This window comes from Dissoconium aciculare (genome assembly GCF_010015565.1).
Source record: "Dissoconium aciculare CBS 342.82 unplaced genomic scaffold K489scaffold_4, whole genome shotgun sequence".
NCBI classification, from domain to species: Eukaryota; Fungi; Ascomycota; class Dothideomycetes; order Mycosphaerellales; family Dissoconiaceae; genus Dissoconium; species Dissoconium aciculare.
The window spans coordinates 1,411,381-1,430,707 of NW_022984954.1; the positions used below are offsets into that span (position 1 = coordinate 1,411,381).

Here is a 19,327-nt window from a genome sequence, read left to right on the forward strand (position 1 = left end):
GCGAGCCCGTCGAAAAGGATACATCCAGCGGGGAGGATCAATGACTGTTCAGCAAGGGCAGGAGTCTATTCAGAACGAGGTAGTTGCGGAGCAATTGCAGAATAATGCTGAGAATATTGATTCAGCATTACTAATTGAGCAGCCAAAACGTGCTCGTACAAAAGCACCAAGCAGGTGTAGTAGATGTGGTTCATTTGAGCATAACTGTAGAACCTGTACTTTGTAATACTGGTGTCGTTATTAGTATAGCTATAATATTGTAATTGCAATAAGTCGTCAAAGGCACATTGGACGGAAACTTGACCGGCTCGGTAGTGTGACCGGCTCGGTAGTAGGGTACGTTACTGTAATTACGTATGTCTGGTTGGATTAGGTAATCAATCCGTCCGATCTTTGTCTGGGTGAATGCTTAAATTTATTTTTAGTTGGACTCGAAGATAATATTCCTAGATGATTAAACATATATACACACACATATATATGTAACATACAGTAAAATAACAAAATAACCGATGTATCATTGGAACCTGGATTTTCAAGGACATATATACAATGTAGCCAGAAGATCATGTTTCTCCCCAAGGGATAATTGAATGAATGAATGAATGAATACTAAGGTAGACCACAACCATGACATCTCGTATTCCACCCGTATCGTCGTCGTCGTCGTCAGTGAGGCTTGGTATGACATCCGTGCTGGTCAAAGGATCCTCATATGAATCCTCCCGGATTACGAGAAAGAATCGAGTACAACCCAAGGGGAGAAAATGAATCACTGCTTCGGTGTATTGTACCTTCCCGGGGAAGAATCCGCCGATTCAAAACGGGCGCCGCAGCACCGGGAGACGACATCTGCTCGGCGGTCGTCCGGCCCGTCCGTCGCTGAGACACTGTCGCGATCATCAATATCATCGATCACCATCCTCAATCAGATCGTCGTCGTCGCCGGTCGACTGGGCAATCCCTAATTCGTGGGCTTCATCGAAGTATTATTTGGCCGAAACCCTGACCAGATCCTATCGTCAGTGGTGATTCCGCCGGTCCAGCTGCAGCTGCGGCGTGCCGTTTCGCCTGGCTTCGAGGCTTCGTCCAAATGCGAAACGAGCAGAATGCTGCACCTTTCACACGAACGGATATGCAAAACTGCACAACATGTAGCGACACACCTCCGACATATCAGACGGCTCGGCCTTGGACGCCGCTCAAACTATACACAGGCATATCATGCTGAAACGATCCCTGATCCGATGCTGCCAACGCTCCCCTTGAATGGCTCCACATCGCAGAACCCAATCACACCAGATTTAAATGCAGACTCACAGCATGCGATCGAAGCACGCAGTCTCCTCCGGGCCATCCTCCGCGAAAGCACCTACCTACCAGACCCGCAGGCGAGGCTTCACGTCCACCAGCGCGCGCTCACGGAATTCCGGAAGTGGAGATCGAAGGCTCGGCGACTTCGCGACTCGCCGGAGTTCGAGACGAGACTCAAGGAGAAGCGGCAGGACGCTCGTAAGGCCGCCAGAGAACTGCATCGGGCCAATCAAGGCGAGATGACCGTGTTGCGCAAGGTCCTCCTGGCGACTTATGGGCGAAGCGGCAAACGTCGCGTCGAGCTGTTGCAGCCGCTGCTCGTCCCGATCGAACGGCAACGGCTCTTCTTCGATGGCATCGCAGACCTCGTCATACAGAAGCGAGATGCCGGCGGAGGGGTCCCCGTGCTGCCGAACCCAACCGATGGACAGGCGAAAGCCAAAGCGAAGCCCCCGAAGCCTCCACCACCAGCAAGCGACAAGTCCAAATCCCTCCATCCGCTCAACCGCGACATCGCCGACGCTCTCCTGACGCCGCAGCTGTCCGCGCTCGTGAAATCGCAACTGCAGCACGGCATACTCCGGCCGGGCCAATCCGGTCTGACCCAGGCCCGGCCTCAGATCCTCGCGCTCGCGACCAGCGGCCTCCCGATGCCCGTATCACGCCTGCGCAACCTCTCGCAGGACTGGTACCGAGACATGCTCTCGCGGGTGCTCCCACCCCTCCCCGCCGCGGAATGGAACCGCCTGCGGGACCTCGCCAACACGACGCGGCGCCCGCACGAGATCCTCGTTCCGCGCCGACGCAGCGCGGCCGGGGCAGGTCGCTCCTCCTCCTCCTCGATCCCGAGCATGCTGGAGCTCGTCGTGTCCGGCGCGCAGTTCTCCCGGGGCCACTTCGAGAACCGCGAGGCGCGGAACCTCTCCCCGAGGATGATGCAGCGGGCGTGGGCGGAGGTGTTCAAGCTGTGCCCGCTGCTGCGCTGGGACGAGGAGTGGAAGACCTGGGCCGTCACCTGGGGCGAGGCCGCTCTGAAGCTTCCCCGGCCGGCGGATGAGGTGGAGGGGCCGGCTTCGTCGTGAAATCGTAGTGATTCCAAGTCCGCATCCAGCTCGGCTCCGGGCGCGAGCTCTTATATATCGGCACCTGGAGCTCGCGGACACACGTTCGCGTCGTCACGCACCAGATCGCTGCTGGAAGTACGTCCGGAGATGGGGGAATGTTTTCCACTCACAACCCTGGACCATTTCCCGATGGGACGTCGAGTTCCAAGCGTCATATATCGCAAGCGGAATAATCAACAAATCCTCTCATGTATCCGGAATTTCCACGTCACACACACACACACACACATCATGCAACTGAAATGTTTCCTTGGAGCAGAAATAAAAAAAGATTCGTTTCGATTTGAATATGTCCGTCCTGTTTCCCTGAAACACACCACCGCCACCACAACAATAACAACGACGACAACATCTACTCGCCCTGGTAGTTGTACACCAACCGGATGCGCTCGGTCTTGCCCTCCTTCTCCGCCAGGATGCGGCGCACGTGGCGCCGCTCGCCCTGGACCTCGGCGAAGCCCCAGATCTGGGTGGCGGTCCAGGTGTCGGCCAGGGACTCGGTGTAGGACTCGAGGATGACGGCGTCGTCGCCCTCGGCGGTGTGCTCGGCGGCCCAGCCCTCCTTGAGGAAGTCGTCGGTGAGCTCGGAGATCTTCTTGTATCTGTTGACGGGGAGATCGGGGGCCGATCGTCAGTGGGGTTTTTGGGTGTTTTTTTTCTCTTTTCGGCACATGGATGCGATGCGGAATGGCGAGGAGGAAAGGGGGGGAGGGAGGGAGGGAGTGGGATATGGGAACGGCACGTACGATGTCTTTCCCTTGACCTTCCCCCAGAACTGCACGTCGCGCTCGGCCCACTCGCCGGTGACCAGGCGCGGCTCGTGCTGCACGGTGCCGGTGGAGAGCTGCTCCTGGTCGATGTGGACGACGCCGGCCTCGTCGGTGGTCTGCTTCAGCTTGACGGTGATGGTGCTGTAGTAGACGGCCTGCTGGACGATCCAGGGGATCTTCTGCATCTTCAGGACGGGGATGGAGCTGTCGCTGAGGGTCTTGTCCATGACGAAGGTGCCCGTGAGGTTCTTGATGTTGACGGTGGTGGGAGCGGCCATGGTTGCTGCGCGGCGGTTGCGGATCGGGTTCGATGGGGGTCTCTGTCGTGAGGAGGTCGGTGGTGAGGATGGAGGAGAGGGAACAGCTATGTCGGAGGCAATGCGCGGCGGTAACAATTAAACGACGGCGAGCTGCTCGCGCAATATGCTGCCTGCATTCGAGTCGCTGCCGTGGTGACGAACATATCACGTGTCGTGCCATTGATGAGGGGCGGACGATAGACTAGAAGAGGGGCGAACCTCGGGATCGAGTGAATACCGATGAATACCTCAGGTCTAGGTAGTTCACTTAGACTATGGATGTACTATGTATGTAACTATGTATGTGTGTACTAGTAGTAGGTATCCCTCTCCTCCAATGTATGTAGTCCATACAGTACAGGACATAACACTACAGATGCAGTACAGTACAGATACAGTACAGATATACGCAATAAACCGCGGAATGCCTGAGTGTTGTTGTCTTCCAATGTTTCCTTTCAACCTCGTCTCCCCGCTGCCCCGCGGAGGGCAGTATCACGTGATGAGCCCACAGCTGACTAACCCGACTTGACCCGCTCTGCGCCGTCTGTGATAACCCCAACCCTATGGCCTGAGGCTTATATCATTCCCTCCCTGGGTACCTAAGGTACAGGACAGTTACGTCGAGATCGCGGACATACAGTACCTAGGGAGGAGAACCAATTGTCCAGCCCAAGGGATCAACGGGCAATGATCGCAACGGTCAAGAACCGCGTCAATTGAACGCATATATAATCACAGAAGAACCCATAAGGCATCGCTTGCGCATTGAACGCCACGGTCGATGTTGGCAATGCCGATGCCCTAGCAAGATCATCCCGTTGTCGTCGTCTGGTAACAAGCCCAGACATTGAAGCTCCCATCACCCATCGTACACATCCCCCACAAGAGACCATCCCTGAACATGAGTGGAAACCCACGCCAGCGTAAAGCTCCTCGAGGAGACGGGCCATCGTCCGAGAAGGTCACGGAGATCGGATCATCCCATCACAGAGACGACTCGACGGAGACTCCTTCACAAGCCGTCATCGCTCTAGACATCGCCCGCCTGATAGTGGGCCTACTCCTCGTGAACGTCCTGCTGAGCTACTTCATCACGGGCGACAGTTTCACATGGGGATACCGAGCATGGTGGCTGCGGCCCCGGACGATCTATCAATTCTTCGTGAGTGTACCGGAATCGCCCCATTTTCTCCCATCCCCTCATGCACATATTATGAAAAGAAAAATCCCTGATCCCGTGATGCGCGTTCCAGAGCACCCCCGTCATCCTGACCGACGCCGAACTCGCCCGATACGACGGCCGGAACGAATCCCTGCCGATCTACCTCGGCCTCAACGGCACCATCTACGACGTCACCGCCGGCCGGCTGACGTATGGCCCGGGAGGCCCATACAACCACTTCGCGGGGAGAGACGCCGTGCGGGCGTTCGTCACCGGCTGCTTCGACGAGGATGGCAATCCGGACCTCCGCGGCGTGGAGTGGACCTATGTGCCCAAAGACGTGCCCCGGTACGAAGAGAAATCCGACGAGCAGTTGACCGTCGAGGAACGGGACTACCGGGTGGCGATGGTGGCGCAGGCGCAGGAGCAGGTGGCGGGCACGGTGCAGGGCTGGGCGGATCTCTTCCAGGGTCGATCGGGGAAGGATTATTTCGAGGTCGGGAGGATCCAGCGGGCGGCGGATTGGGCGGAGCGCGAGCCAATCAAGGAGTTGTGTGCGACGGCGGAGAAGATGCGGCCGAGGACGAACCTCCAGGGAAACGACGCCGGCGCCAAATATCGCGGCGGCAAGAAACGCCCATGATTCGTGTCGTGGCCGGGCTGAATGGACCATTGTAATTGAAGACTCCCCTCGCGTCTGCTTAGGGAGTGTAATAAATGTACTAGCTGCCGATGTTGTTACGCCTTGACACGTGTATCGAGTGCAAACCGATCAGGCATGTAGAAATCCACCGCGCCCGCCATCTCCGCCTTGAACGCCGCCAGTTCCTCGACGGCGACGCCCGTCAATCGGGCATTGCTGGGATCGGCCACGCGGACGGTCGCCTCGACGATGTGCGCACCGCTGGCATCGAGGAGTCGCCAGCTTGCAGAATCGGAGGACGTCTGGGAGGCTGATGTTTCGCTCGAGGGCAGGCTGGCCGGGGACGGCGGCGGGCGATCTAGAGGGTCCTCCTTTTGGGCCGCACCGTCGGTCCCAGCGGTCTGGAGCGTTTCCACCAGGATCTGAAAGATGCTGATCACGACATTGGCGTGGACGACACGGTGTCCGCGGACGATATACTGAGTCTTGTAGGAATATGCCGGGGGAGAAGGTTTCGCTTCGCCGTCGCTTGGGTCTTCGTGGACGGAGCGGAACCGTGTCAATTCCTCGGCCGTGGCGACATGTTCCGTGACCGCGCGGGAGAGCCATTCTTTCGTGCCCGGCTCCGGGACTTGCTCTGCGCGAAAGATCCACGGACTGGCGGCGGCGGCGGCGGCGGCGAGGTGAGCCTTGCCGTCTACCGCAGATACATTCGATGGCGCGCTATGCAGATCTCGGGAGAGCTTGTGATGATGTGGTCTTGCCGCCTGTTGCTGCTGCTCGCGCTGGAGTTGCTGGGCTTTGGTCCGCGCGGCGCCTGTCGGGGCCGCTGTCGTAGGCTTGTTCTGCGCGAACAGCAGCGTCTGCTCGCATAGAGGCACCGGCTGGGTCCCTGTCAGACCCGCGAGTATGCTGAGGACTTGATGCACGCGCGTGGCGGAGATCTGTGAGTAGACGAGTGCCTCTTGCATCGTTGCGTGGCAGACGATCGCCTGCTCCAACAATCTGGCGTCGCGGAACTGCAAATCGACCGATGATGGAATGAGGCTCTGCACACAAGAAATATGGATTCGGATGTGAGCAATATTATGAAGTTCTGCAACGGGCCGATACGATATCGATGGTGGTCAATATTGGAGGGCTGAAGCGAACGTAGCAGGTCTTTTGTTCTCATGGCCAATATTCGAGGACAGTCCGCACGCTGAACACGTGAAAATATCCACTACAAGGACTGCGCTCTTTATTACATTTCACGAAGAACATGATCCTCTAGTGAATTGGACTCATCGTTACACACGGAATAACCGATTATGGCGAAGCAGAAAATATGATTCATGATCATTAAAATTCACCCAGCACCGAAGAAAACCAAACAACTCCGTCGTTGAAAAACAAGCCGAATCAAACTAAAACCGTCTTCTGCGAAGGTCGCTCTTAGGCGCCGCGAGAAGCTCATCCTCATCGTCGTCGTCATCATCATCGTCATTATCCGCATCGCGGAGGAAGTCCGCCATGAAAACAACTGCGTTGGTAATCTCCTTGCCTGTTGGGATGATGTGCTCCCTCGGGAGTAAGAAGCCGTAACTGCCACGATCCCGCAGCTTGATCTGATACGAGTAGCGAACTCCGCGGACATGATAGAAGTAGTCGAGCGCCGAGCCACCTGCGGGCTCCGGCTCCGTCGTCGCTCCGGCTGACGAGCCTGCGAAAAGGTTCTCTTCGCAAGCGGGCATGAGCGAATAGCGATGACCGTGGATGTCGATGATGGAGCGGCGGAGACCAGCGGCCAGCTCTTCTAGGTTCTCTAGAGACGGCGGCTGGGCTTCGCAGGTGTAGCTGTACGGATAAAGGATGGTCTCCGAGTATGCGTGAAGGTCTACGAACGCCTGGAACACGACGTTGTTGTGCTCCGTCTCGTTCTGCGCCCAGGCGGCGAGCGATGCGGCCTCGACTGCGGCCATGGGCTCGTCGCCAGGAAAGCTCTCGCTACATGTATTGTCGCGAGCTTGCCAGGCAAAGTCGAAGCTCCGGTCAAGGTCGATGCCGGGGCAGAAGCGAGTGTTCGTCTCCTGTCGCGTCTTTCGCCAGAGTCGGTCTGTGGTCCATGTGTACTCGTAGCCGTCCGGGTTCAGGGTAGGAATCAATACGAAATCGAAGTGTTCCAGCAGACGCGACACCTTTGACGATTTGCCATACGACTTCACGAGGTTGTTGGCGATGTAAGTGACGGTGCTGGTGCCAATCCACTCTCGCGCATGGAGTCCTCCCACAATAAGAATGGTCTTACGCGGTCGGGTGATGAGTCTCGGGATGGTAGGCCTGACGCCGATGCGCAATCCTTGGATCGGTCGACCCTCTGCACTCTGGCCGATGGTGACCAGACTCACGTAATGGCTGTACAATGAGGCGAGAAGCTGCATCCACGGTTGAATAGCCGACAACGGCTGGTAATTCTGGAAGAAGATATCATTGCCATCTTTGTCCGCTTGCACATCTCCCGTCGTGCGATCCGTCTGCTCTCCTCGCCCCTCGTCGTGACTTCCTCCAGGTACTGGCTTTTGTAGGAAAGAGGGCACGTGACCGTCAAATTTTCGGTGACCAACCGATTGGTACGTGTCGGCGATGGCGTCGACCAGAGCGCGTCCCTGGAGTAAGGACTCGTGAGCTGATTGAAGCGATTCCGGCAGCAGACCTAGGAGCAAAGGCACAGAAGCCGTGTCGAGTCGGATATCCATCTGTCGCTGCGCCGCTCGGCGATCCCACACGTCAAGGAGTAGAGTGTCGACAGCCTCATTCAGGCTCGACAACTCTTCATTCGACGAGATGTTGAAGCGCAAGACTACATCGCTGCCATATTGAGCAAGCGTGTGTGTGGGAAGCTGACCCACAGACTGAGGCACGACAGCGGCGACCTGCTGCGCGACCAGCAGCGCGGCGGCGGCGACGAGGCTCTTGGAGAAAACCATTGGACGCGCCAGTATAGAATGTCGCGGTGCGTTATCAAGGTGAAGATGCGCGAAGAGTGGGAAGTCCGTGAGGGAAGACCAGAACTTGGCTATATATGAATTCGATGGGCCAACGGTTGTATGGACTGTAATGGAACAAACTCTTGTCTTCCCCGCTGCCTGGTCTGAGACATTCTGACGTCGGTCGTGTTCTCGACGCGGAAAATTTAAGCCGCAAAGCCGAATGCGGGCGGGCGGGCAGGCACTTGCGTACAGTAGGCTGCTGAATTTCAGCCTCGACTCCCACACGACCCACGACGGACAAAGGATGATATGCGTGGACTAGATCGATTTCCGCCACAGGTGATATCGTCGACAACTTCCTCAAAAGTCGTCCGCAACGTCGTTCGCCTAGGCCCTGACACATCGTGCTGGCGAGTATGAAGCCTATTGGCAGGATCATCTTCACAACGGGTCTCAGAAGAGACACCTTCAATCTTTCAAGACCCGTGTCCAGGTGGACATGAAAAGCTGAGAACACAATGATATGAACATCGTCTCAAAAAGTGTCAGAACGAGTCTTCATCTACTCAGGCGTCTTCGGCCCGTGTCGGAGAATTCCACCGGGACTGACGGCATCTCAGACCGGAATAAATCGCAAGTAGGCGGCAATCGACAGCAGCCAAGACATCGGAGGTCTGCACCGAGTACCTTCCGAACGTAGAAATAGATCTCAGACTGGTAGAATTTGGCATCGGTTGCGCGTGGCATCATGGACTCCACAGTAAAGAAATGGCTCGCCAGCTTCTCGGCGACACCATCACCGCCAGATACCAATCGCATCGTCAAGGCCTTCAGCAGATATACTCTGTACACGAACATGCTCCTTCTACCAGCCGATGCGATCACCATCGATGGGCCGCTCTGGCGAGAACTGGACTGGATTCCCACGAGCTCGGAATTCAATTGTCTCCTCGCCAGCATGGCGTCAAGAATGAAAGTCACACATATCGCGGCGAACAAACCCATTCCACCACGGAATCGACTGGGCAGCGCACAGTTTGAACTGGAAAGTCCTCATATGGAATCGAATGATCCAGCAGAGGAGACGGAACCCGAAGACGAAAACATTCTTCGTGCTCCTCACGATTTCACACCCCTGTACGGCGACTTCGGCCCCATGCCCACGACGCCCCTCGCGAATTCTCCCACGCGTGCGGATTTTGATGCGGCCTTCTGGGCGCTCGCTCGGCAGAATGGGATCTGGCAAGTCTGGGCTCCACGCTGGACCATGTTCAGTCGTGGCAACATCAGTGAGAAGGCGCGGCTATTACAATTGGCATCGGTTCAGAAGGCGATCAAAGACGGCAAGCAGCACGATGGACATGAAAGCCGAATTCCTGGGTGTGGTGTCGTAGATCTCTTTGCTGGGATTGGCTACTTTGCTTTCTCGTACATCAAGGCAGGCGCGGACATTGTCGTCTGCTGGGACTTGAACCCATGGAGTGTAGAGGGTCTACGGAGGGGCGCTGTAAAGAACAAATGGCGGGTGAGAATCTGCGCGGAAGCTCCAGAAACCCAAGAATCAGGCGAGGCCGCGAGAACGGCCAGCATCGGACCCAACGAAACGCGAACGACCTCCGCCCTCGCATCCCTCACCGCCGAACATCCCGGCGCTGAGCGACCGAATTTCCTCGTCTTCCCCGAGAACAACAATCGTGCTCCCGCGCGCATAGCCGCCCTCCGAGCGCATCTCCCTCCAATCCGGCACGTCAACTGTGGCATGTTGCCCAGCTCGCGCGCGAGTCTAGCCATCGCGGCGCAGGTTCTAGATCCCATCCTGGGCGGATGGGTGCATGTGCATGAGAACGTTGCGGAAAAGGATGTCGCGGCCAAGGCGGAGGAGACGAGATCCGAGTTCGAGAGGGCTTGGGTAGAGGTTCAAGTTGGGCGTGCAAGGGGGAAGAGGAGTCGATCGGCGTTGTGTGAGCATGTCGACGATGGCTTTGCGCCCGAGACTTCGTTAACGACGGCTGTTGCCCTCGAGCATGTCTACAAGTTGAAGAATTTCGCGCCGCGGGTGGTCCACATCGTCATCGATCTATGCGTCCCGCCGCCATCGTCATTGGAGGAGAACGTGTCACAATCGGGCGGGTCCACATGATGGAACTCGAAAACATTACTGAGCTGTCTGCCGCTTCACGATTGCAGAATTCCAAAATTCTCTCAAGATGATCCGCCGAGGTGTAAGAGGTCACAAGTCAAAGACATCGAGAAACAAAACACGCCCCAACTTTTGAACACCTCCTTCGTAATCGCCGAAGACCACCCGACCCGTAGCAAACCCCCCGAAACGCCGCCCGCAAGCATATAAACAGCACTAGATCATTGCCTCCGGAACTTGGCTGGGATATTCTCCACCACGATCGGCATCGCGTCCAAGCGCTCCTGCCTCTCCGCCTGCTCGTCCATCAAATCGTGCATTTTGAAGTGCGCAATATCCTCGGGATGCGTCAGATCCTCCAAGGTGGCGTCCGGACCGTGGAACTTCTCGAAGTGATGGATTTCGTACTCGTACTCGTCGTCGCCGTGGTGTCCCGGTCCCCAGCCAAGATCCGGCAGGGAGAGGCCGCGGCCGACGCCGATAGTGTACTCGGCGAAGGAGATGGTGCGGCTGCCGTCGCGGTCGAAGTCGGTGATGATGCGGTCGATGGCGGCGTGTTTGTCCGCCTCGGAGATGTGGTTTGTGCTGACGTCGAAGAGGCCGTAGGTCTTCATGAGGTCGTCGCGGGTCCACTCGTTGGTGTTGTCGAAGTCGTGCAGAGTGAAGAAGGACCCGGCGTCAAAGTATTGGATCAGGTGCTCCTCTGTGATGAGTTCCGTCTCAGCATAAGTCTGAAACGGTAGGATGACAACTCGGGAGCCATGAAATGTCCTTTTCCTCCCTCTCTTTCTCTGTTCCTAGTGTGTGTTTGTGTGTGGGTTCAGGTGGTCTCACCGGCCATGTGTCGAGTTACCCAGTCTGCGCCTGCTGGAACGGCAATTGGCTCTTGGAAGTGGCCATGATCGCCGTGCGCTTGAACGTGCCGCGTGAGCGCCAGCGCGACAGCGAGCACGAAAGTGTACATAGTCGGTAGAGACAGTGTTGGTGAGGCGAATGGTCAGGTCGTGAAGATGTGGACGGTGCGTTATTCGTTATTATACAGAGAGTCGATCTTGCAACTCTTCAGACATGATGAAATAACAAATAAATAACAATATGCAAGTCAATGGTTGAGATCTAGACCCTTGCAGCGTGCAGCGTGGCCCAAATGGAAAGGATCCCGCGCGTGGAGGTGACGGAATCGTGGGGCATTTGACCCAGCGCACCTGGTGACGTACCAGTACATATTATCATCGCAAAGTTGTTAGCATTCACGGCTTCATTGCGGGACCGCGAGAGACATCCATGTATCTTATATACCTAGCTACGCTTCCATACAGGTTGGATAGAGCCTCATCGCTTTATTAGTACATCGCATTCATTTACTCCACCAGTGCTTCACGACCAGACTTGTCAAGCACCGGTTTCCATTGTTGCTATCACTCAGACTACATCTCGCAGGCCATCTCTGCAAATCTCAAGATGTCGTTCGAAACACAATCCACCATCCACAGCTTCGGAGGCAAGCTGCTGAAGTTGGCACACGAGGTATGCATCTCGATCAAACGGAATGCATAACGGTCATGCGGAATCCTGATGTGAGAATTTTCCAGTCCAAAGTTCTGGGCTGCCAGATGAAGCTGAACCTCTATCTGCCTCCCACGGCCAGTGCCTCCCAAGCGGCACCAGTCCTGTTCTACTTGGCCGGTCTAACCTGCACCGGCGACAATGGCGCCGAGAAGGGGTTCCTCCAACACAAGGCTTCGCAGAAGGGCATTGCTGTGGTCTATCCCGATACGAGTCCGCGTGGGCTGGGGATTGCAGGTGAAGACGAGAGCTATGATTTCGGCAGTGGCGCAGGTTTCTACGTCGATGCCACCAAGGAGCCCTATAGCAAGGGCTACAAGATGTACAGCTACATCACAAGCGAGCTTCCGGAGGCGCTCTTTGCCCATTTCAAGGAGCTCGACGGCTCGCGCGTGTCCATCACTGGCCACAGCATGGGCGGTCATGGCGCGCTCACTTTGTTCCTCAAGAACCCAGGCAAATACAAGTCCGTCTCAGCTTTTGCTCCAATCGCGAACCCTTCGCAATGCCCCTGGGGAGAGAAAGCCTTTGGCGGATACTTCGGCCAAGAGGACAAGGCCGCATGGAAGGAGCACGACGCCACTGAGCTCATCGCCAAGTTCCCGAACGCGACGGACATCCTCATCGATGTGGGTACTGGAGACAACTTCTACAACCAGAAGCAGCTGTTGCCAGAGAATTTCGAGAAGGCTGCGAAGGCGGCAGGGAAGTCCATTACGGTGCGGTTCCAAGATGGATACGATCACAGCTACTTCTTCATAAGTACATTTGCTGATGATCATGTGGAGCATGCTGCCAAATATCTGCTGGCGTAGGGGATGTGTCGTGCTGGAGAGGCATGGCCGTGAAGCAGTCGCCGAGTCCAAAGGGCTGCTTTTTAGATCAAGAAAGGATCATGAATGCGCATAAATGAAACCCCAGCGGAGTGCAGCATTTGCAGACGACGGTGCAATTGGAGATATGCGCGAGTGCGCGGCCCGAACTCGTGATATCAGCGGAGTGAAGTTTTGGTCCCAGTTGTAAGGCGCAAAGCTCCCCGTTTTTGTCGCAAGCCAAATCCGCCCATAACAAACTCGCAAGTCCTGATTGCACCCAATGCTCATCCAAACCAGCTCTTCCATCCGTTCTGCCTCGCCACCTGACTTTTCTCAGGCTCCTGCAATGTAGTTGCTTCGAGAATCGTAGGCCGTGGGTGAGTTTTCTGTTCGTCCTGGCGTGTGGTGACTTCGGTGTCGATGCCCCGACTTTCCATCGCCAGTCGGTGCGCTCGTGCAGCCAATCTTCGCTGCTTGAGTCGCGCGAGTTCCTGTGCGATGTCCTCTTTATCGAAGGGGATCGTGTGGGTTTCCTCCTTCTTGGGCCAGAAATCCGGAACGGCGAATCTTGAGTCGAGGTTGATGCCGAAGTAGTACATGAACCCGATCGGGAACATGATGTACATGCCGAACTGAGATATGGTCAATGTCCGGTCTTCTGCGACAGAATGATGCGGATCTTGCATACCTTGAACACTTCTAAATTTGGCCCACCCATGTTGACGACCTTTGATGATGTTACCGATGATGGATATTCGTGTGGATGTTGTTGTCTCTAATCGAATGAGTCGTCTGGCGCAATACATCGAAATGTTCATTCCCGCGGACCCTGGAATCAATCAATCAATGATGCTGTAGCCTCTGATAGACCGAGATCACGTGATATTTCCCAAACCCTATCCTCTCATGCCTGGAAGGCTCCGTACAGATCGGGGCTTTAGAAATAATAAGTGCTCGGTGGTGAACGCGCATCAACGCGTCGCGCGCAAAGCCATTTAACCTGCGCGTCGCCTACCAATGTCTCCCACTACAGCAACCAACGTCCTTCACACGACGATCTGAGTCTCTGTCCGGCGCCCAATAATCACATACCGAGCGGTGTTATTATTCTAGATTCGACACACACTGTATATTTCACAATGGCTCTCAAGCGGAAAAGATCCTCCATCACTTCATCGTCCTCGGCTTCGTCGTCAGATGCCGGCAGCACATGTTACTCTGCGCCGAGCCCGCTATCGTCGATATTCTACGCCCAAAGCAAGCCTTCGAATATTCCGTACTCCAAGAACGATTCCTTCCATGGCGGCAACGAAGAATACTCCTCCAGCTGTCATCTGAACAGTCGCACGCGAAAACGATACAGAGACAACCGACCTGACGAGCAAGCCATTTTCGGTATGCCTTGCTGAGTTTTGATTCCCTCCAAGGCACCGAAGCAGCAGACTGACATTTCATGACTTGTAGCGACCACAATCAGCAAACTGTATGACGCACAACGACGGCTGCCGGACGCCACTTCGATTCCGTCACCACAAGTTCAGATGACGCCAGAACCGAGCCAGCCAACACAGCGCAGCACCCTTCATTCGTTCTGGAAGGTCAATACACCGATGTGTGCGCCGCCGTCCATCCTAGGAGAACCATTGGGGGTGCCTGGTACAAGCTGCGAGGACTGCGATGTACCTCTGAGAGACGAGGGCGCCATGGACTTGGACGAAAGTGTGATGGCAAATGAGCTGGCATGCCGGTATTGTTCTCGGATGGTCTGCAACGGTTGTGCATTGGTTCGGGAATCACGGAGTTGCCTGTCGTGCGCGACACATGGGTATTCATGAAGCTGGTCGAACGTTGGTTATTCCAGCCATTCGAAGGGGGAATTGTGCCGTGGACCCGGCTCCTTCGAGATCACGATCAACAGAAGCGACGCCGCACGTCCGTCGCCTGCGTATGTCATTAGCACCTGGACAGCAGCTCCGGGTTGTCGAGCCCGAATGCATACACCGAGCGATATCATGGCGACGAGGAAGGATCCTAGTTGTCATGCTCCGCTGTTGCATACTCGAATCGTGCCTAGGTGGAGTTGCATGGAGGGTCTGCTAGCTATGCGCATACGCTGCAACAGCGACTATGAGCAGAAATGCTTGAGTCGCGCGGATTGGAATAGATCCGTTCGCTGCCCATGCCGATGCATGTTCCCGACTTGGGAAGTCAATTTGAAGGTTGGCCGGACACGACAAAAACCATACCGAGGGTCGATAGCTCTACTGACGACGTGCCCAGAAGAAGAGAGGTGAGGAGAGGAGGATTACAATGGCGGTGCAAATTCGGCAGGCTGCTCGACATGGAAAGCAAAGGAACAAACTCCATGGTGTGAATTTGTTGCCATTATTCATTATATACTATACACAGAGCAGCACCACTCATCGCTCCCCGGAAGTAACGCTCTCCCTTTACTGCTTCAGTTCACTCACGACCAAGACCGCTTTGCCAAAGTTCTTGCCCTCGAAGATGCCCAGCAGACCCTCGGCGGAGTTCTCGATGCCCTCGGTGACGCTCATCTTGACCTTGAAGCTCCCATCGTGGATCCATTTCTGGATGTTCTTCTGGTGCTCCGCTGCGTAGACGGGACCCATGTTCTTGTCGCCCACGATGAAACCCTGGATCTTCAGGCGCTTGGCCACGACGTTCATCAGGTTCTTGACGCCGTACGGCTCGGTCGCGTTGTACTGCGAGATCATGCCGCAGGCGATGATCCGGCCGAAGTCCTTCATGTGGGAGATGGCCGCCTCGAGCTGCTCGCCGCCGACGTTCTCGTAGTAGATGTCGATGCCGTCCGGCGCGAGCCGCTGGAGCGCCTCGAGCGGCTTCTCCGTCTTGTAGTTGAAGCCGCCGTCGAAGCCGAGGTCCTGGGTGATGTACTCCAACTTCTTGTCGTCGCCTACGCTGCCGATGACCTTGAGCCCCTCGTGCTTGGCGAGCTGTCCGACCAGTTGGCCCACGGCGCCGGACGCTGCCGAGATGAAGATCGTCTCGCCCTTCTTGGGCTCGCCGATGGCGTAGAAGGAGCTGTATGCCGTCAGACCGGGCATGCCCAGCGCGCCGACGAAGGTCTTGGGGTCGATGTTGTAGGGGTTGTCGAGGACCTTGCAGGCGTCGGCGCGGCCGGCCTCGAGGGCATTGTACTCTTCTGTGTAGGTGTTGGGCGCATAGAGGACGTCGCCGGCCTTGAATTTGCTGTTGTCACTCTTGATCACGGTGATGATGCCGCTGTTCGTCACAGGCTTGTTCAGCTCGAAGGGTGGCGCGTAGCTCTTGACTTCGGGCTTGCGCATGCGGCCACGCTGGTAGGGGTCGAAGGAGATGTAGTGCACTTTGGCGGTGATGCCGCCTGCTGGCGGTGCTTGTTCGAGATCGAATTCCCGGGTTTCGACCTTGAGATCTTTCCCGATCTTTGGCCAGCCGACCGGGACGTCTGTAAAGATGAGTCCCTTGTTTTGAACCATATTTACGGTGGAGTTCTGTGGTGATGTGAATATTGGTGAGGGGAATAAGAGAGCATCTTGGACTCTGGTCTATTCGGTTTAGCTTTATACCTCCTCCAGGACCCACTAATAATACTTGTGCAGTGATGAGATCCATTGACAGCCGAACAGGCAAACACCATTATTACAAAGCATGTCGTAAAACATCTCGAACCCCGTGCCCAGCCATGACGACACACGGATCGCAACATTGGAAATTTGCCTCGTGCTTCGGCGATACTTTCCTAAATCCCGGATCGGAATCCGGGGCCCGTTCCAGCATCGACTTACTCAATTGCGGCTTTGCTCCGAGAAACAAACGACCATCCGCCATTCCACGGCATTGCATGAGTCGCGATGCAGGATTCCCTCCAGAACCGGCATGCGCGCCGATAAGTCTGACTCGGCCGGCACGACTCGCTGTGAGATGATCACGGCGTGTCTTCGGAGCTTTGCATGACTTTTACAAGCATTGGTCATAGTGAGCCCAGACTCAATGGGAGAGCGGCACCACGACCACAACCGAAAATCAGGTTGCCTTTGCGTGGCGCTCGCTGAAGCTGCGTGACTGCGGACTTGAGATGGCCAGAAGACTGGGTGATGCGACGACGGGAAACAGCTACATCTGATTTCAAAGCATCGGCGACAATGTTCACCTGAAGCTAGCCAACTATCTTGCTAGTGTGTCTTTGACAACCTGAACGAGACGATCACTACGCCGACACATATGTGCAGCAGATTACGGCCCATGAGCCTCAAAGCTGGTTCAGCCCTTCATAGGAAAGATGACCCTACAGAATGTCGAAAACTCCTCGATGGTGAATGATGTTCTCCAGCACATCGAGGGATCGAATGCCGTGCCCTGAGCTAGCCGACATCCAACACGGATAGGTCACTCCTGGCGTGATGTAGATATTCGCGAAAGATGTTTCATGCAAACAATTCTCAGGAATGGCCAAAGACGAACCTGCGCCAATTATGTCCTAGTTGACTAACGCCGTCGTCGAGCGACCAACCTTTTAATTTACAGATCTTCCGAACGACTTCCTCGAGCGCGGCGTCCATGTTCTCCCCGGCAGTATCAAGATCGCTCTCGACTAAGATGTTGCCATCCGGCACAGCCTTGACAGAAGCTTCGACTTTGCCTGATCCGTCATCCGCCCATGAATTGACCGCTGAGCTGAAACTGAAGAAGACATCACAGGGGACAGCAGGAGCAAGATATCGGCTGACTGCATCGGCAGAGCCGGAGTATGAATGTAAACACAGCCTCGGTGGGAATGGCCGTTCCACGTTTGATTCCTTGTCACTCTGCGATTCCTCTTCTACCGGTTGCGCATTGCGACTGATGGCGGAAGCTGTCCTTTTTCGCTCTCGTTGCGAGGTCACCTGATTCTCGTGGCCCTTCCACGACTCCGCGAGAGTATCATATACGTGACCGTGAGCTTGCACTCCGTGGACTGAAGCTGCCCGCTGCAATCTCCCGGCCAGTCGGAGTTGTGCGAGTAGGATCTCTTTCTGGTGATCGATGCTCACTCGAAATGGACTTAGCTTTCGCGATTCACGCCCACCTGCCGTGACGCTGGCATCTCGCTTCTCGGCCTCTGCTGGTCCCCATGGTTCAGGAATGCGAAAGGAGCGGTCCAATCCGACTTCACCGATCAGTGCGACCGGATACTTCTCCAGGAATGTTTCCGTCTCCTGGAGAAAGCGACCGAGTGGAGAAGGATCAGGTAGGGTCTGAAGCCAAGTCTCATCTTTCGGCGCAGGAGCCAATATCCGGCGATAGTGATGAGCCTTTTCACTTTGGCTGAGCGAGAGTCGTCCTTCGTATTGTGATTCGTCATATAATTGATGGGAAAACCACGGATGCCAGCCGAAAGCCGGCACAATCTTTTGCTCTTGGCTAGATCACGACTAGTCAGCGCAACTCGAACGGAGCAACCCAGACAATAGGAAGAGCATCGCCTGACATACCTCCAATCGGTATCTGCATGTATCGCATCCGTTTGTACCACACCGAATTCGTCTGCGGCTTCTGCGACGAGCGATTGATCCTGTGAGCGCGTCGCCATCACCGTCAAGACTTTGGCGCGCATGCCCGGGATCTTTCGCAGACTGTTCAGGTTGTCGGTGGGATGGCAATGCGCATCGAATATCCCCAAATGCCACGGAAAGGCGTCATTGTCCCCAGAAGCAGCCATGGCGAGTATTGTCTGACGAGATTTCGCGTTGGACCTCGACGGGCTGCTAGTGAAGTTTTTCGCTTCCAGTTGATGGGATCAATCTACGAAAATGGTTGCTCAATATTCGTGACATCAGACATTCCTGATCTGTCTGCATACTTACGGGCCGGCAATGTTTGTCCGTTAATGACTATCACGATATCTTCTTGGTAAGTCCAGTTCATCGAACCGCATCCACTAATACGGACGTTTCCGATGACTTGGTGTTTGGTTGCAGTATCCTACTGTTACCTACCAAACAGGTAGGTAACATCACTTCGGCAAGCAAAGCGTTCTGCAAATGCCCTTTTGCGTCATCGCCAGAAACACGGGCAGGCCAAATATCATAGAATACCCCGCGGGTTCGGCTGAAAGATGCAACCCCAGGCGGATTCCCTACGCATGCAACTCTAAAAGTAACTTTCCTATACACGGACTGTACGTATACGTACAGTATTGCAGGACGACTGTTGCGTCCAGGTCAATTCGGAACTATTGCCTGTAGTGCGAGCCAGGAAACTCGAAGGTTTCAATTTGTACCTTTGATGTTGCGGCGCGGAAACATTCGTACGGCGAGGTGCATCACTGTCACCGGTCCTGGTTCCGACGATAATGTTCGCTAGACTTGTTCGCGTTTCCCGTTTTCTCTCGCGGCAGTCAATCCCAAGGCCTCATTGGGATCTGAGATCACAGATGTGGTAAGCGGGTGCGGGCACGGGTGGTGAAGGCGATCATCTGCGGTCATCGTGATTTCTAGGTAATCGTCGCCAATATAG

The 19,327-nt window shown here is 55.4% G+C and overlaps 12 protein-coding genes across 12 annotated transcripts; 5 read left to right on the forward strand and 7 right to left on the reverse strand.

Moving 5' to 3' along the window:
- Positions 1 to 1,247: 1,247 nt before the first annotated feature.
- On the forward strand, positions 1,248 to 2,396 carry K489DRAFT_430428 (uncharacterized protein; the record flags this gene model as incomplete). Its single annotated transcript, XM_033608413.1, has 1 exon — positions 1,248 to 2,396. One exon carries the CDS (start codon positions 1,248 to 1,250, stop codon positions 2,394 to 2,396), a length of 1,149 nt encoding a protein of 382 aa, XP_033461522.1.
- Positions 2,397 to 2,683: 287 nt separating this feature from the next.
- Positions 2,684 to 3,767, reverse strand: K489DRAFT_378906 (uncharacterized protein). The gene is made up of 2 exons (XM_033604517.1): positions 3,185 to 3,767; positions 2,684 to 3,040 (listed from the first exon to the last, which is right to left on the reverse strand). Exons 1-2 carry the CDS (start codon positions 3,484 to 3,486, stop codon positions 2,791 to 2,793), a joined length of 552 nt encoding a protein of 183 aa, XP_033461523.1. The 5' UTR covers positions 3,487 to 3,767; the 3' UTR covers positions 2,684 to 2,790.
- Positions 3,768 to 3,929: 162 nt separating this feature from the next.
- Positions 3,930 to 5,315, forward strand: K489DRAFT_430430 (cytochrome b5; the record flags this gene model as incomplete). The annotated part of the gene is made up of 2 exons (XM_033608414.1): positions 3,930 to 4,672; positions 4,764 to 5,315. The coding sequence occupies exons 1-2, from the start codon at positions 4,412 to 4,414 to the stop codon at positions 5,313 to 5,315; spliced, it is 813 nt and encodes a 270-aa protein (XP_033461524.1). The 5' UTR covers positions 3,930 to 4,411.
- A 95-nt stretch (positions 5,316 to 5,410) lies between these two features.
- K489DRAFT_408859 (uncharacterized protein) lies at positions 5,411 to 6,286 on the reverse strand (the record flags this gene model as incomplete). The annotated part of the gene is made up of 1 exon (XM_033607529.1): positions 5,411 to 6,286. The coding sequence occupies one exon, from the start codon at positions 6,284 to 6,286 to the stop codon at positions 5,411 to 5,413; it is 876 nt and encodes a 291-aa protein (XP_033461525.1).
- A 209-nt stretch (positions 6,287 to 6,495) lies between these two features.
- K489DRAFT_378909 (uncharacterized protein) lies at positions 6,496 to 8,434 on the reverse strand. The gene has a single exon (XM_033604518.1). The coding sequence runs from the start codon at positions 8,279 to 8,281 to the stop codon at positions 6,722 to 6,724; it is 1,560 nt and encodes a 519-aa protein (XP_033461526.1). The 5' UTR covers positions 8,282 to 8,434; the 3' UTR covers positions 6,496 to 6,721.
- Positions 8,435 to 8,575: 141 nt separating this feature from the next.
- On the forward strand, positions 8,576 to 10,424 carry K489DRAFT_354531 (uncharacterized protein; the record flags this gene model as incomplete). Its single annotated transcript, XM_033602500.1, has 2 exons — positions 8,576 to 10,253; positions 10,308 to 10,424. The coding sequence occupies exons 1-2, from the start codon at positions 9,033 to 9,035 to the stop codon at positions 10,422 to 10,424; spliced, it is 1,338 nt and encodes a 445-aa protein (XP_033461527.1). The 5' UTR covers positions 8,576 to 9,032.
- Positions 10,425 to 10,645: 221 nt separating this feature from the next.
- K489DRAFT_316545 (uncharacterized protein) lies at positions 10,646 to 11,388 on the reverse strand (the record flags this gene model as incomplete). The annotated part of the gene is made up of 2 exons (XM_033601171.1): positions 10,646 to 11,127; positions 11,259 to 11,388. 2 exons carry the CDS (start codon positions 11,386 to 11,388, stop codon positions 10,646 to 10,648), a joined length of 612 nt encoding a protein of 203 aa, XP_033461528.1.
- Positions 11,389 to 11,771: 383 nt separating this feature from the next.
- On the forward strand, positions 11,772 to 12,947 carry K489DRAFT_183654 (S-formylglutathione hydrol). Its single transcript, XM_033599474.1, has 2 exons — positions 11,772 to 11,951; positions 12,017 to 12,947. Exons 1-2 carry the CDS (start codon positions 11,886 to 11,888, stop codon positions 12,803 to 12,805), a joined length of 855 nt encoding a protein of 284 aa, XP_033461529.1. The 5' UTR covers positions 11,772 to 11,885; the 3' UTR covers positions 12,806 to 12,947.
- Positions 12,948 to 13,089: 142 nt separating this feature from the next.
- K489DRAFT_408864 (uncharacterized protein) lies at positions 13,090 to 13,523 on the reverse strand (the record flags this gene model as incomplete). The annotated part of the gene is made up of 2 exons (XM_033607530.1): positions 13,090 to 13,437; positions 13,494 to 13,523. 2 exons carry the CDS (start codon positions 13,521 to 13,523, stop codon positions 13,090 to 13,092), a joined length of 378 nt encoding a protein of 125 aa, XP_033461530.1.
- A 421-nt stretch (positions 13,524 to 13,944) lies between these two features.
- On the forward strand, positions 13,945 to 14,640 carry K489DRAFT_316840 (uncharacterized protein; the record flags this gene model as incomplete). The annotated part of the gene is made up of 2 exons (XM_033601192.1): positions 13,945 to 14,200; positions 14,270 to 14,640. 2 exons carry the CDS (start codon positions 13,945 to 13,947, stop codon positions 14,638 to 14,640), a joined length of 627 nt encoding a protein of 208 aa, XP_033461531.1.
- A 615-nt stretch (positions 14,641 to 15,255) lies between these two features.
- K489DRAFT_387933 (NAD(P)-binding protein) lies at positions 15,256 to 16,308 on the reverse strand (the record flags this gene model as incomplete). Its single annotated transcript, XM_033606368.1, has 1 exon — positions 15,256 to 16,308. The coding sequence occupies one exon, from the start codon at positions 16,306 to 16,308 to the stop codon at positions 15,256 to 15,258; it is 1,053 nt and encodes a 350-aa protein (XP_033461532.1).
- A 672-nt stretch (positions 16,309 to 16,980) lies between these two features.
- K489DRAFT_378917 (putative Cut9 interacting protein Scn1) lies at positions 16,981 to 18,805 on the reverse strand. Its single transcript, XM_033604519.1, has 3 exons — positions 18,676 to 18,805; positions 18,304 to 18,613; positions 16,981 to 18,232 (listed from the first exon to the last, which is right to left on the reverse strand). Exons 2-3 carry the CDS (start codon positions 18,528 to 18,530, stop codon positions 17,272 to 17,274), a joined length of 1,188 nt encoding a protein of 395 aa, XP_033461533.1. The 5' UTR covers positions 18,531 to 18,613; positions 18,676 to 18,805; the 3' UTR covers positions 16,981 to 17,271.
- Positions 18,806 to 19,327: the final 522 nt, after the last annotated feature.